The 14,082-nt window shown below is 39.4% G+C and overlaps 1 protein-coding gene and 1 non-coding gene across 4 annotated transcripts in view; one reads left to right on the top strand and one right to left on the bottom strand.

Annotated features, from left to right (window-relative positions):
• DNA2 (DNA replication helicase/nuclease 2) overlaps positions 1-12,174 on the bottom strand; it is a 45,477-nt gene extending 33,303 nt beyond the window's left edge. The window contains exons 1-5 of one of the 3 annotated variants that reach the window (XM_036828776.1): positions 11,960-12,091; positions 11,404-11,500; positions 10,336-10,521; positions 9,205-9,388; positions 6,120-6,265 (exon numbers count right to left, since the gene is read on the bottom strand). In XM_036828776.1, the coding sequence (XP_036684671.1) occupies positions 6,120-6,265; positions 9,205-9,279 (221 nt within the window). In that variant the 5' untranslated portion in view covers positions 9,280-9,388; positions 10,336-10,521; positions 11,404-11,500; positions 11,960-12,091. Of the gene's footprint in view, positions 1-6,119; positions 6,266-9,204; positions 9,389-10,335; positions 10,522-11,403; positions 11,501-11,959 lie in introns of all 3 variants that reach the window. The other 2 variants (XM_036828775.1, XM_036828777.1) reach the window with 2 other exon arrangements.
• Positions 9,477-9,549, top strand: TRNAR-CCU. Its single transcript has one exon. It is a non-coding gene; the product is annotated as a tRNA-Arg (tRNA).
• Positions 12,175-14,082: the final 1,908 nt, after the last annotated feature.

Raw genomic sequence — 14,082 nt, 5'->3', positions numbered from 1 at the left:
TGTTAAGAGCACACGTGTTTCTGTCAGATCACACCTAGGTTTGAATCCTAACTCTTTATTAGATGTGTAACTTTGGGCGATTCACTGTTAACTGAGCCTCAGTTTCCTCATCTGTAAGGTGAGTTGATAACTACCACACAGTTAGTTTGATGATTAAGTAAAACAGCCTATGTAAAGTATTAATACTTGGCTTATGATAAGAACTCAATGAGGTATGAAGATAATAACAGTGAATACTCATGTAATGCTGACTCTAGGCCAGGTACCATTCTAGGTGCTTAACATGAACACTTTCAACCCTCATTATATCTCTATGAGATACTATTATTGCCACCCCACTTTAGAGTTGAGGAAACTGAAGCTCAGAAGTTACTTCCAAAGGACACACAGCTCTAGCCTGGGAACCTAAGTTCTTAATCCCTATGCTCCCTTCTACACTGTGTATTAATAATTTACTGCCATAATTTTCTCCCTGCAGGCCTGAGTTCACCTGAGTACTGGTATAGCCTCCAACAATCTGCAAACTCCTTTCAAAAAACACAACTTACCATTTTTCTCACCTTCTGAAGATAGCACAATATTCAATAACATATTCATCAAAATCTGAGACTCCAGAACACTACAGATTTACCATATAATAACTCCGTAGCATTTCTAATACCAAATTTAATAAGCTCCTACTTTCCTAGGTTTCTGCTACCTCTGGCTTATCAGAACTAAGAAAGCAGAGCCCTATCAGTCCTCTAGGAGAGCCAGTTCAGCAGGGAAGACAAAATTAGCAACCCTAGTTCTGCCAAAATTGCTTGTCCTGAGCAATAAGCAACTTCAGGTTGAAGGCAAAGCTGAAGTATCTCAAACCAGGGAGCAACTGCTGACACCAAAGTGCCCCGAATGACCTACAGAAACACAATCAGCCCACAGAAGGCAAAGGGTGTTTGTCTGAAAAAGGCTGTTTGAAATCTGGAAAACTTCCAGTGGATGAAAGATGATATAGGTGAGGACGTGGGGGAAACAAGGACCTATATATTGCCTACAGAAATGCAAAATGAATTCTGCAATATACACACATATTAAATCATTAAGTTGTATACCTTAAACTAATACAATGTTATATGTCAATGATATCTCAACAAAACTGGAAAACAATGAATGGAAGAAAGAAACAGGACAATGTCTACATAGAGCAATTTGACAATATATATCAAAACTTTAAATGTATCCAGACCGTATCCTGTCCTGGAGGGAAAGAAATGCTACAAAGAACATTACTGGACAAAACTGAAATGTGGACAGTAGATCAGACACAAGTATTATAACAATGTTAAATTTCCTGAAGTTGATAACTGTTCTGTGGTTACATAAGAGAAAATCCTTATTCTTAGGAAATATACATTTAAGTATTTAAAGGTCAAAAAAACACATATACAACTTAATCTCAAGCGGTTTAGAAAAACACACACACAACAGGTAAATCTGAGTAAAGACTGTATGGATGTTCTTTGTACTACTCTTGCAACTTTTCTCTAAATTTAAAATTATTTTCAAATAAAAAGATTTTTTAACAAAAAGATACACCCCTATGTTCATAGCAGCACTACTCACAATAGCCAAGACATGAAAACAACCTAAATGTCCATCAACAGATGAATGGATAAAGATGTGGTACATATATACAATGGAATACTACTCAGCCATAAAAAAGAATGAAATAATGCCATTTGCGGCAACATGGATGCAACTAGAGATTATCATACTAAGAGAGGTAAATCAGAAAGAGAAAGACAAATGCCATATGATATCGCTTATAAGTGGAATCTAAATTATGACATAAATGAACCTATCTACAAAACAGAAACAAACTCACAAACATAGAGAATAGACTTGTGGTTGCCAAGGGGAGCGGGTTGGGGGAAGGATGGAGTGGGAGGTTGACATAAACTCTTATAAAATGGATAAACAACAAGGTCCAACTGTATAGCACTATATTCGATATCCTGTGATAAACCATAATGGAAAAGGATATAAAAAAACATATATATATGTATAACTGAGTCACTTTGCTGTACAGCAGAAAATAATACAACATTGTAAATCAACTATACTTCAATAAAAAATTTTTTTAAAAAGATTTTTAAAATGTTTAAATGTAAATATCCTCTGGTCCGACAATTCCACTTCTAAGTATTGAGCCCAGATATATGCCTGCACAGCCATTAAAATTAAAATGTACAAAGGTATTTATTATAGCGTTGCTAATAAAAGCAAAGACTGAAATGCCAGGGGCTCTTAAATAAATTATTGTACATCCATACAAATGAAACATTTTGCCACTCTTAATTCAAAATGAGATAGCTCAATCAGTACTAATATGGAATAATCACCAAGTTTTTTTTTTTTTTTTGCCACGTTGCCCGACTTGTAGAATCTTAGTTCCTTGACCAGGGACTGAACCCGGGTCCATGGCAGTGAAAGCACTGAATCCTAACCACTGGACCACCAGGGAACTCCCAAGATTTAATATTTATATACAATAATGTGTATGGTATGCTACCATTTATATAACAAATAATATATAAACATAAATAATCACACACACAATCACATGTAAATATTTGAAATCTCTGTGGAAGGACATACAAGAAACTGATAACAGAAGTTGCCTCTGGAGCTAGGTAGTGACTGACCAGGGATGCAGGGGTAGAAAGGACTTACTATCACTGTATACCCTCTTGTACTATTACAACAACACATGGTGTATGTGAATTTATAACCTATTTAGAAATAATAATTTACTATTAAAAAAAAACAACCCTGCACAACTGGGTAATCTTTTTCCTAAATAACGTTCGCGAACCATCCTGGAACCATTCTTCATTGTCACCATCTCCTTAGGCAGATTCTTCCTAGTGTTTTACTTTTTACACACCAGGACTCTTCTAAGTTTCCAAACCAGTCCACACTGGTTATTTAAAGTCTTCTGCATTTAAATTCTGCCTTTTTAATTTCGAGCCAAATCACAGCAAAATGACATGTAACCACCTGCTCTTTCCTGAGACTCCAGAGATACTTAGGGTTTGGCATCTTCAAGCCTAGACTTTTATAGATATAATGAGAGGACAGAGCATGAACAGGTAAAAATCTGTTCTAAGATCTGTAATAAAGTAGAAAGGCCTATGAGAGAGGGCAGGAAAGAACTTTGGATCTGTTATTTTTAGGCTCTGGGAATTTTAAAAGGATCCTTTTGAACAGGTTTGGGCAAGATTCATGAGAGAATTAGTATTTTCATAACTGAAATGAAACACATATTTTCCCTTAATGACTTAGGATATCATGATAAAAAAAAAAAATAATGCAGCAAAATGGATGGAGATTACCATACTAAGTGAAGTCAGAGAAAGACAACTATCATATGATATCACTTATATGTGGAATCTAAAATATGATAGAAATGAACTTATTTAGAAAACAGAGACTCACAAACATAGAAAACAAACTTATGATTACCAAAGGGGAAGTGGGGGCAGGGGGGCGGGGATAAATTAGAAGTTTGGATTTAGCAGATACAAACTACTATATATAAAATAGATAAACAAGGTCCTACTGTATAGCACAGGGATCTCTATTCACTATCCTGTAATAAACCATAATGGAAAAGAATATGAAAAAGAATATATAGGGACTTCCCTGGTGGCTCCGTGGTTAAGAATCTGCCTGCCAATGCAGGGGACACAGGTTCTAGCCCTGGTCTGGGAAGATTCCACATGCCACGGAGCAACTAAGCCCGTGTGCCACAACTACTGAGCCTGCACTCTAGAGCCCGTGAGCCACAACTACTGAGCCCACGTGCCACAACTACTGAAGCCTGCGTGCCTACAGCTCCCGCTCGCTGCAACTAGAGAAAGCCCACGCGCAGCAAGGAAGACCCAATGCAGCCAAAAATAAAAATTAGTTAGTTAACTAATTAAAAAAAAAAGAATATATATGTATGTATATGTATAAATAACTGAATCACTTTGCTATACACCAGAAACTAACACAACATTATAAATCAACTATATTTCAAAAAATATATATATATAATTCAGTGATACCCAAGGATCTGCTAAGAATACATTCCTGACACAACACTGTAAAGCAACTATACTCCAATAAAAATTAATTAAAGGGACCTCCCTGGTGGTCCAGTGGTTAAGACTCTGTGCTTCCACTGCAGGGGGCATGGGTTCGATCCCTGGTCAGGGAACTAAGTTTCCTGAAGCCGTGCTGTGCGGCCAAAAAAAAAAAAAAACAACAACAAAATAAAATTCTGACCTTCATAGTTTTTATATTTTTTAAAACTTTCTCCTTTCCTATACAGTAATGAAGCTATCAGCTCTCCTATTATATGACTATGAAGGTACCTTTCTCCCGCATCTTAGAAACCAGATAAGACTGTTAGATATTAATGAAAAATAACAGATGCTGAGGGCGTAAGAGACATTCCATTATGTAACATGCACAAGGTTTAATACAAGGACATGAATTCTGAGCAAGGCTGCTCAAAATCCTTGTTTTCTTTCATCCTTATATTCACGTTGGGTTCTGGACTGATCAGGTTACCTGATACCTGAATACCTGTGGTGGTTTAAAATATGTCCACAAATCCTTTGACACCCCCTTCAAAAGATGGTACCTAATTCTTCTACCGTTAAGGGAGAGCTAGACTTAGTGATGAGTACTTAATGAATAAAAAAAGCAGAAGTGACATTGTAGCAATCAGAGACCAGGTTATAAAAGGCACTGTGGCTTCCTGCTCTCTTTCTTGGACCCTTCAATCTGAAGGAAGCAGATTGTGTCCCAGGACACACCAGCCAGCCCCCTAGAGAAATCCATGTGGCAAGGAACTGAGGCCTCCTGCCAACAGCCAGCTAGGAACTGAGTCCTCGCCACAACAGACATGTGAGCGAGTCATCATGGAAGCAGATGCTCCTGCCCGGGTCATGCCTTCAGATGCAGCCCACATGGGAGACCCTGAGCCAGAGCCACCCAGCTGAACTATTTCCAAATTCCTGACTGACAAAAACTATGAGATAACAGGTTAGATGCTTGTCATTTTAAGGCACTAAGTTTTGATGTGTTTTGTTTCAGGGCAATGATCAATACAATACACAACAGATCCTGGTTAGGGTGTGACAAAAAATTTTTTAAATTTGAAAACCAAAGTGGCAACTAAAGCAATAAGTAGAAGAACTCTTAAGCAAAAACTTTATTATATCTATTCATATTCTGAATGCCATGCTGTGTGGTTGTGACCAAGTGACAACTTCTCTGTGCTTCCATTTCTTCCTTTATAACAGGTTGCTATCAGATTATATAAGATACCTAAAAAGCACTTAACACAGTGCCTGACATAGGGCAGGGTTCTAAAATGTTTTTAAGACAATAGATTGTATGTCATTAGTAAATAAGTGTAGAATTATGGAACACATTTTCTCATTTAAACAGTGAAATGTAGAATTATATCTGGGAAAAGTAGGTTTGTATCAACTAGTCTGGAAAGCAAAATCACCACTAATAAAAAAATTTCTGTGAAAAAAAGATGGACTGCAGAAGGAGTCAAGAAAGAAATAGAGAGAGAGTATGCCAATCCCTCTGCAGGTAGCCACTCATAAAACGCCAATAACTAGCCATTTGTGGGTTTACATACATTATCTCCATTGTCACAAAACATCTGCAAAATAGGTATTATCACCCTTTTCAGAATCTTTCAGTAACTAGTTCAATCATAAAATTGGCAAAGCTAGAATTTGAAAGGAGGTTCATCTGACTCCCAACCCCATACAATTTTCAGGATGTCACACTGTTTCTAGAAGTAAAACAAAAAGTTCACACTCTCTAAGCGCAGCTGTGGAGTCTATTACACGTATAGAGAATATTTAGATATTTTTAGCCAAAGAATTCCTGTTCTGCAATTTCAGAAGCTCTTCACAGAATTGCAGTGGGATACTACAACCCTGAAATCTGCATTCTAGTATTATACTGATCTATATTTAATAGTCGAATAGCCAAATACCTTATAGATGCTAGGAAAGAAGTTATATAACAAAACTGTATCTATAGTTCCTCTCGTAACTACTTACATTTCCTTGAGATGCCTTATTTCTTGAACAGTTTGAAAAGCAAGTTCTTGTAGCTTTTCTGGGGCAAAACTATCACTTATTGCTTTTTGAAATACTTCATGGAGAACCGTACCAATCAGCATTTGGCGTGTGGCTGGATCAGAGCTCTACCAAAAAAAAACAAAAATTATACGAACATCTTATTTCACAACGTATCAACAGATGTGATCGTACATTTATTACCTAACCTATTGAACCACCATAGCCAAAGTACACTGGTGAGACAAATGCCAAAATATGAAACAACTTTTTTTTCTGGCGAGTGAAATTATAGATGACTTTGACTCTCTTCAATTTAGAATTACCTGAATTATTTTACAAGTTATTTTTTTCAAATCAGTATATTTCCATTTTGAAAAAAATTAAAATAACTTATATGAAAAAGTTCAATGCAGTCTCAAATATTTAACATATTCATCTCTAATTTCACTTTATAATGAACCCACATAGAAAAGTCAATAAACACATAGATCATAAAGTCATGTGAGTAAAATACTCAAACATGAAACAAACTTACAGCAGAGTGTTTTTTTTTTTGGCTGCCCCACACACCTGTGGGATCTTAGTTCCCCAACCAGGGACTGAACCCAGGCCCCGGCAGTTAAAGCGCTGAGTCCTAACCACTGGACAGCCAGGGAATTCTCTACAGCAGAGATTTTTTTTTTTTCAAATTTATTTTTTTTAATTAATTAATTTATTTATTTATTTTTGGCTGTGTTGGGTCTTCGTTGTTGCGCGTGGGCTTTCTCTAGTTGCTGCAAGCGGGGGCTATTATTCGTTGCGGTACGTGCGCTCCTCATTGCGGGGGCTTCTCTTGTTGCGGAGCACGGGCTCTAGGCGCACAGGCTTCAGTAGCTGTGGCTCGCGGGCTCTAGAGCGCAGGCTCAGTAGTTGTGACGCACGGGTTTAGTTGCTCCGCAGCATGTGGGATCCGCCCGGACCAGGGTTCGAACCCGTGTCCCTTGCATTGGCAGGTGGATTCTTAACCACTGTGCCACCAGGGAAGTCCCCAGCAGAGATTTTTGACAAACTCTCGCCACTCAAAAAGAAACAGTAGTTTTCAATTAACTCTTTTATTAGTCTGGACTGTCCCCTTGAAACTATCAAAAAACAAGAAAAAGTCCACCAAGACACCCATCAGGAATTTAAAAAATTAATTTACAGGGAACTCTCTGTACTTTTTTTATAAGTTCTATGTGAGTCTAAAATTATTTCAAAATAAGGTTTTTAAAATATTAATATTCAGGTCTGCTTTATAACGTGGTTAAAAGAGAAGTAAATAGTATCCCCACAATTGAAGAAAAAAGCTGATTTTTTTAAAAAAAACTATAAATAAGTGATAACTAAGACTATTAGAAAATCTACTTAGGTATTTTTCCTTCTTTTACTCTTCTTGCTTAGCTGCATTTTTTTTTTTTTTTTTTTGGCTGCATTGGGTCTTCATTGCTATGCACGGGATCTCTCTAGTTGCAGTGAGCAGGGGCTATGCTTCGTTGTGGTGCGCAGGCTTCTCATTGCGGTGGCTTCTCTTGTTGCGGAGCACAGGCTCTAGGCGCGCGGGCTTCAGTAGTCGTGGCATGCAGACTCAGTAGTTGTGGCTCAAGGGCTCTAGAGCGCAGGCTCAGTAGTTGTAGCGCACGGGCTTAGTTGCTCCACGGCATGTGGGATCCTCCCGACCCAGGGCCTGAACCCCTGTCCCCTGCATTGGCAGGCAGATTCCTAACCACTGCGCCACCAGGGAAGCCCTTAGCTGTATTTTTTGGTTTTCTACATACATAGAGACTAATTGTATAATTAAAAGAATACCCTGGGAGGAAGAGGAAACAACAAATAAAACTCACGTTCTTCAAAAATAAATGGCATTGGGGGCTTCCCTGGTGGCGCAGTGGTTGAGAATCTGCCTGCCAATGCAGGGGACACGGGTTCGAGCCCTGGTCTGGGAAGATCCCACATGCCACGGAGCAACTAGGCCCGTGAGCCACAACTACTGAGCCTGCGTGTCTGGAGCCTGTGCTCCGCAACAAGAGAGGCCGCGATAGTGAGAGGCCCGCGCACCGCGATGAAGAGTGGCCCCCGCTCGCCGCAACTAGAGAGAGCCCTCGCACAGAAACGAAGACCCAACACAGCCAAAAATAAATACATAAATAATTCTTTTAAAAAAATAATAAATAAATAAATAAATAAATAAATAAATGGCATTGGGAATTCCTTGGCGGTCCAGTGGTTAGGACTCCGTGCTCTCACTGCTGAGGGCCTGTGTTCAATCCCTGGTCAGAGAACTAAGATCCTACAAGCCGTGCAGTGCAACCAAAAGATAAAAAAGAAATGGCACTGAAACAAAGGGAGTGGGTGTAAGGCAGAATACAGATTAAAAGAAACTATGAGACATATCAACCAAACATAATATTGTTTGGATATTGATGCTAACAAACGAACTGAATAAAAAAATATTTGATAAAAGACATTAGAGATAAAACTATTAGATTAATTTAAGGAATTACTGTTCATTTTATTGTGTATGATAAAGATACTGTGTTTATATATTTTTTTAAATCCTCAGCTTTCATTTAGTTGCAAAATAATACAATGTCTGGGAACAGCAAAATGGGTACATGGGAGTTTACTATAATCATCTCTTTGCGTATGTTTGAAACTTTCCATAATAATGTTTTTAAAAGAGACTCTCACATTTAATTTTAGTTCACTGGGAATCACATGAAGCCAAGTTTGGAAATGCCCAGATATATTAAATTAAAATTTTTATCACTTAAATTAATTATATTATTATTAGAATTAATTATTTTACAAAATGTTGAATAAGATTCAAAGGATCTTAGGGCACCTGGCCTTGAATCCCAACACTGCCACTTACTAGCTACAGTAACTTTGGGCAAGTCACTTAACTTCTTGATTTTCCCCATCAGTAAAATGCAGCTGATTAATACCACCTACTTCACAGGATTGTTGGGAGGATTAAGTAAGAGTGTAAAAGTGCTCTGTAAACTCTTAAGACTCTGTGGAAACACTGGCTGTTAATACTGTTCACCTTAAATGTTTCACTCAGGACAGCTCTTCTCATGCATCGAATACTACTGGCTATGCTTGTGCCAGAAATCAGCATGTCTGGATACAGAATCAAATATCCAAAATCTTCATCTATTATCCAAGTATCGGATATGCAGTCTCCCTCCAAATGAATGATGTCCCCTGCCTCTACTGGTACAGAGCACCTAAAAATAAAGCAAAATTAAAGTATACATAGTTTAGATTCCTACATTTAAACATATTAAGGAGGCTTCAAAAATAACTGGAGGGACTTCCCTGGTGGACCAGTGGTTAAGACTCTGTGCTCCTAATGCAGGGGGCCCGGGTTCGATTCCTGGCCAGGGAACTAGATCCCGCATACCGCAACTAATAGCCCGCACATGGCAACGAAGATCCCACGTGCCGCAACTAAGACCCGGCGCAGCCAAATAAATAAATAAATATTTAAAAAAAATAAACAAATAACTGGATATCTTATGTAAAGAAATAAGTATTTCTAAATTTCTGGGTCTTGCATCATCTACTGCAAAAGCTATCAAATTATTAACAGTGTATAGCTTCAATTATGGATGAGGTTCTTCTAATAATAATTCTCTCATTCTTAAGACTTATACCTACAGCTTCTATAAGCCTTGAGGCATGAAGCCAAACACAATGTACCAAGAACAAAATCTTATTTATCTAGTTCAAACCATCCAACTTGCAGCCTAGACAAAGTTAGACCTCCACCTTCTCTGCATCTCCCCTTCACCCCTCACATACCACACAATGCTTGAGAAGCAACAGCTAGAGTCTAAGGATGTTCTTATGCTGTGATTAGTTTTCCTCTTAGTGAGAACTAAATGAGTTTTAAGCTGCAGTCCCAGAAAGCACTGGGAAATAGGAAGTAGTGATTTAATAAGTCCCCTTGTACTTGATTTTCAAATGACAATAAAAATCAAGTTTTGGAATAAGGGACTTGAGATGCTGGTGTAATAGGCACAATCTTTATGCAGAATTAACTCAGGTTCATATCTACTCTCTTTATTAACAATTAAATTATTGCAACAGCCACACAAGCCCATGTGATAGTTTGTAAGACGGCACCCTTAAGACTCTGCCAGATCAACGCCCAAAGTCACACAAAAATTACCAGTCATTCCTAAGGATACACAGTTCTTTATATTCTAGCGACTGCGAAGCAGTGATGATTAGGTGCTTTTCATGGTTTCCTTCTTCATTCTGTACAATATTGACTGCTAATACCAGGTACCGGTTATCCAATCCTCGGCTCAGAACTGTTTTAGAAAAGGAAGCTTCCACCTTCTTCTTCTGAAATCTAAAGCATACACATACAAAACTACTGTAGCACAAGCATGAAATAAGAAGTCATCCAATCTCTTTTATCTACAAACCAACCTTCTAGTTTTCTAGGTTTGTTTCTTCCGGAAAGCTTATCACAAGACCATTGGCTAAAAGAGGTAAAGAGAGAGAGAGCAAGGGCATAGCAGAATTCCTATTATAAAAACTTCCCAGAAGCAATGCCATTTAAAACATGCTTATGATATGGATTTTTCCAAATATAAGCTCTATGAGGAGCTCTTTGGGACATCTATGATTATGAGGACAAATGGTAAATTGAAAAATATTAGACAACAAATTCCTACCACTGGTGCAAACCTTCCCAAAGTACAAGTGAAAGGAAATGTCTAGGACACTATCCTTTTGTAAATAAAAGATGTTTGTTATGGAAAAATATAGTGTGGGTGGTTTGCTGGAAGTCCTACTGTGAGCTTCATTATTATATTAATCTTTCAATTAGGAGAGTACTTAGAAATCACCTAGTCCAACCTACTACTTAATGCAGGAAATCATTCTATAAAACCTCATTGGGGATCAACTAGCCTATGCTTTGTAGAGAAAGCAAGATTAATACCTGTCACCTTAACCATTCCTTCATAGAGTAACTCAGAAATTTCTTATTTATAATGGGCAAGTCGATTTCACAATTCTTTTATCCACTGATCCTAGCCGCCTGAAAACTGCAAAATACTCTAATCTCTCCTCTAGAAAACATTAAGTCCCTCTTAAATCTTTCCAGTTTGACTGCAGTCTTTATCAGTGACAGTCCAAAGTCATCATCTCTCCAGTTATTACCCTAAAACTGTCTTTGTCACCCAACCTTTGTAACCCACCTAGGTTATATTCCTCATTCACCTACCCCACGTAGCCTCAGGCCATGAATTTCCCAAGGTCAGCTGGGACGCTTTAAGGATCTCCCAAAAGGTACTGCTGATCAAAACTCAAAGCGCAAAGATCTGTCAACAATAATTAGCCTCAATATCATTACTAATGACAATTCTACACTATGCTTGCGGGTCATTTTCCCAGACCATTTAAGTCGCTCTGAGGGTACAGATTTCTCCCTGGGATAACTTTCTCCAATTAAACATCAAGAAAAGCATATAGCAGTTGCAATTTCCTTTTATGAAGACATTTAAGGTGGCTAGGACTACCCAAATTCAGGAAAGTGGTGATATCAAGGTTAAGAAAGAACTGCTGGGTGAGGGAGAGTATTCAAGCTCTGGCCCGGGCTTGGCCCCAAAGAGAACCCTGGGAAACAGACCCCAGCTCCAGAGGCTCGTCGGGCGCCCCGGGACCTGAACCCGGTCACTCTGCCCCAGCCCCGGTCCGCGGAGGCGCGGGTGCGGCCTCTCCCGCTCCCTTCTTTTCAAATCTCCCGCTTTGTTCCCAGACCCTTCCCCCGCTCCGCTCACAGCTCCGCCGGCGGCGCAGCCTTATCTCCGAAACTCTTCTCCATTAGCAGCTCCAGTTCGTCCACCTGCTCCATCCCGAGCACAGAGACCTCAAACTGCCACCAGGTAAAATCAGGGGAACCTGGAGCCACACACCGGGGGAAAAGGAGCGCGAGGACGCGTGGCGCCGCGCGCATGCGCCGACCAGCCGAGATCCCAAGTGACCTGCGCGGGCAGTCCCTCCCGCGCCCTGCGCGTAAGGCGCTTTTGCTCCTTTGCCTTGGGGTTTGGAAAACAAGGAGTCTTCGTAATCTGGCCCAGACTAAATGCTCCGGCTCGTCTGTCTCTCTCTGTCTCTGTCTCTCCCCCTCCCCCCTTCCCCTCCCTCCCTCTCTCTCGACACGCCGACCCATGTCCGACACAGCACTTAGTATGAACAAAACTGCAGTTGCCCAAAGCAAGGCGTCCCTTGTTAGCTTCTGGAATTTTTCACTCTTTGGAAAACAACCTCTCCTTTTTTTCTGGCTCAACTGAGAAAATGGAAGCTGTCAGAAAAGAACTTCCTCATCATGCCACGACTAAATCTACAAAACCACTAATATCTCCTCCCCGTTTTATAACCTCTTCCCACTTTTTTCAGCAGTGGACAAAGCGTTCCTCCTATCAATGGGCAATCCCTCTACTTCTACTTGGGATCCCAGGGCCTCCTGCATTCTCAAGGGCATTGCTTCTTCTGTTATTCCCTCATTCTCTACTATCATCAATCTGGCCCTCATTATTGGATCGCTCCCTGGCTTGTAATGCGTCCCAGTATCTCTCATCTCGAAATGATGTTACCTTGATGGAACATTTTCTCTCTTGGCCACCCTCCTGAGAAAAACTTCTTTAAAGAATTTTTTTCAAGGCTATATCCAATTTCAACTCCTATTCACTTTCCTTTTGCTTTTAGTTTTTTGAATTAAAAATCAATTTTTTTACATACACAGAATATTAAAAACCACCTTTAAAAATAATATGCTACAGAATATTTAAAATATACAGAAATGTGGGACCTCCCTGGTGGTCCAGTGGGTAAGACTCCGAGCTCCCAATGCAGGGGGCCCAGGTTTGATCCCTGGTGGGGGAACTAGATCCCACCTGCAGGCCACAACTAAGAAGTCCTCATGCCGCAACTAATCATGCCACAACTAAACATGCAGCAACGAAGATCCCGCATGCGGCAACTAAGACCCGGAGCAGGCAAAATAAATGAATAAATAAATATTTTTTTAAATACAGAAATGTGTAAAAAATAGTGATCACTTCCTAAGGGTTTGACCCAAATTAAAAATAATTGTTATCAAAAGTTATCTTTCACATTCATGTTTATTCATATAAAATTATGAAGAAGTTATGAGCAACTTCCTGGGAAAAAAAGAATGGAAAATCCTTGCCTGTAGTAGATACAGATTTTGTACCTGTGATGCCACAATCAACTGGTTTTCCTCCAACATCACAGGCACTCCTCAATCTCCTTTACTGTCTCTTCATTTTTCTGCCCAATCTCTAAATGTTGAAAGTCCTCAGAATCTAGTTCTGAAAATTTTATTTGTCTACTAGCTCCCTAGGTTATTTCATACATTTTCATGGCTTTAAATACCATGTCTATCCTGCCAATTCTCAAATTCATTTTTACAGGCAAGGCTTTTCCTCCAAATTCAAGAGTCCAACTGCCTGCTTGACATCTATACTTGGGGGGGGGGGGGGGAAACTTCTTTAACATGGCCAAAATGGAAAAAAAATTTCTTTTTTTGGCCACGAGGCTTGCAGGAATCTTAGTTCCCCAAACCCAGGCCACCTGCAGTGGAAGCGCAGAGGCCTAACCACTGGACTGCCAGGGAATTCCCTGAAATAGAACTTTATATTTCCCCAAAAAACCTATTATTCTTTTCAGTAATAGCACTAACCACCCAGCAGATAAGGCCAGAAACCCAGAAATCATCCTTGATTCCTCTCTGTTACTACCCACATCCAATCCATAGGCAGACCCGTAGATTCTGCCTCTAAAACTATCTTAAATCTCTTCGTTCCTTTCCATCTCCACTGCCACTACCTAATCATTATCTCTCACATGTGCTTCCATTCTTGTCTCCCTGCAATTTATT

The sequence above is a fragment of the Balaenoptera musculus genome, chromosome 16, assembly GCF_009873245.2.
Source record: "Balaenoptera musculus isolate JJ_BM4_2016_0621 chromosome 16, mBalMus1.pri.v3, whole genome shotgun sequence".
Lineage (NCBI taxonomy): Eukaryota > Metazoa > Chordata > Mammalia > Artiodactyla > Balaenopteridae > Balaenoptera > Balaenoptera musculus.
The sequence above is the reverse complement of the archived record's forward strand: the minus strand, read 5'-3'. Positions and strand labels throughout refer to the sequence as shown.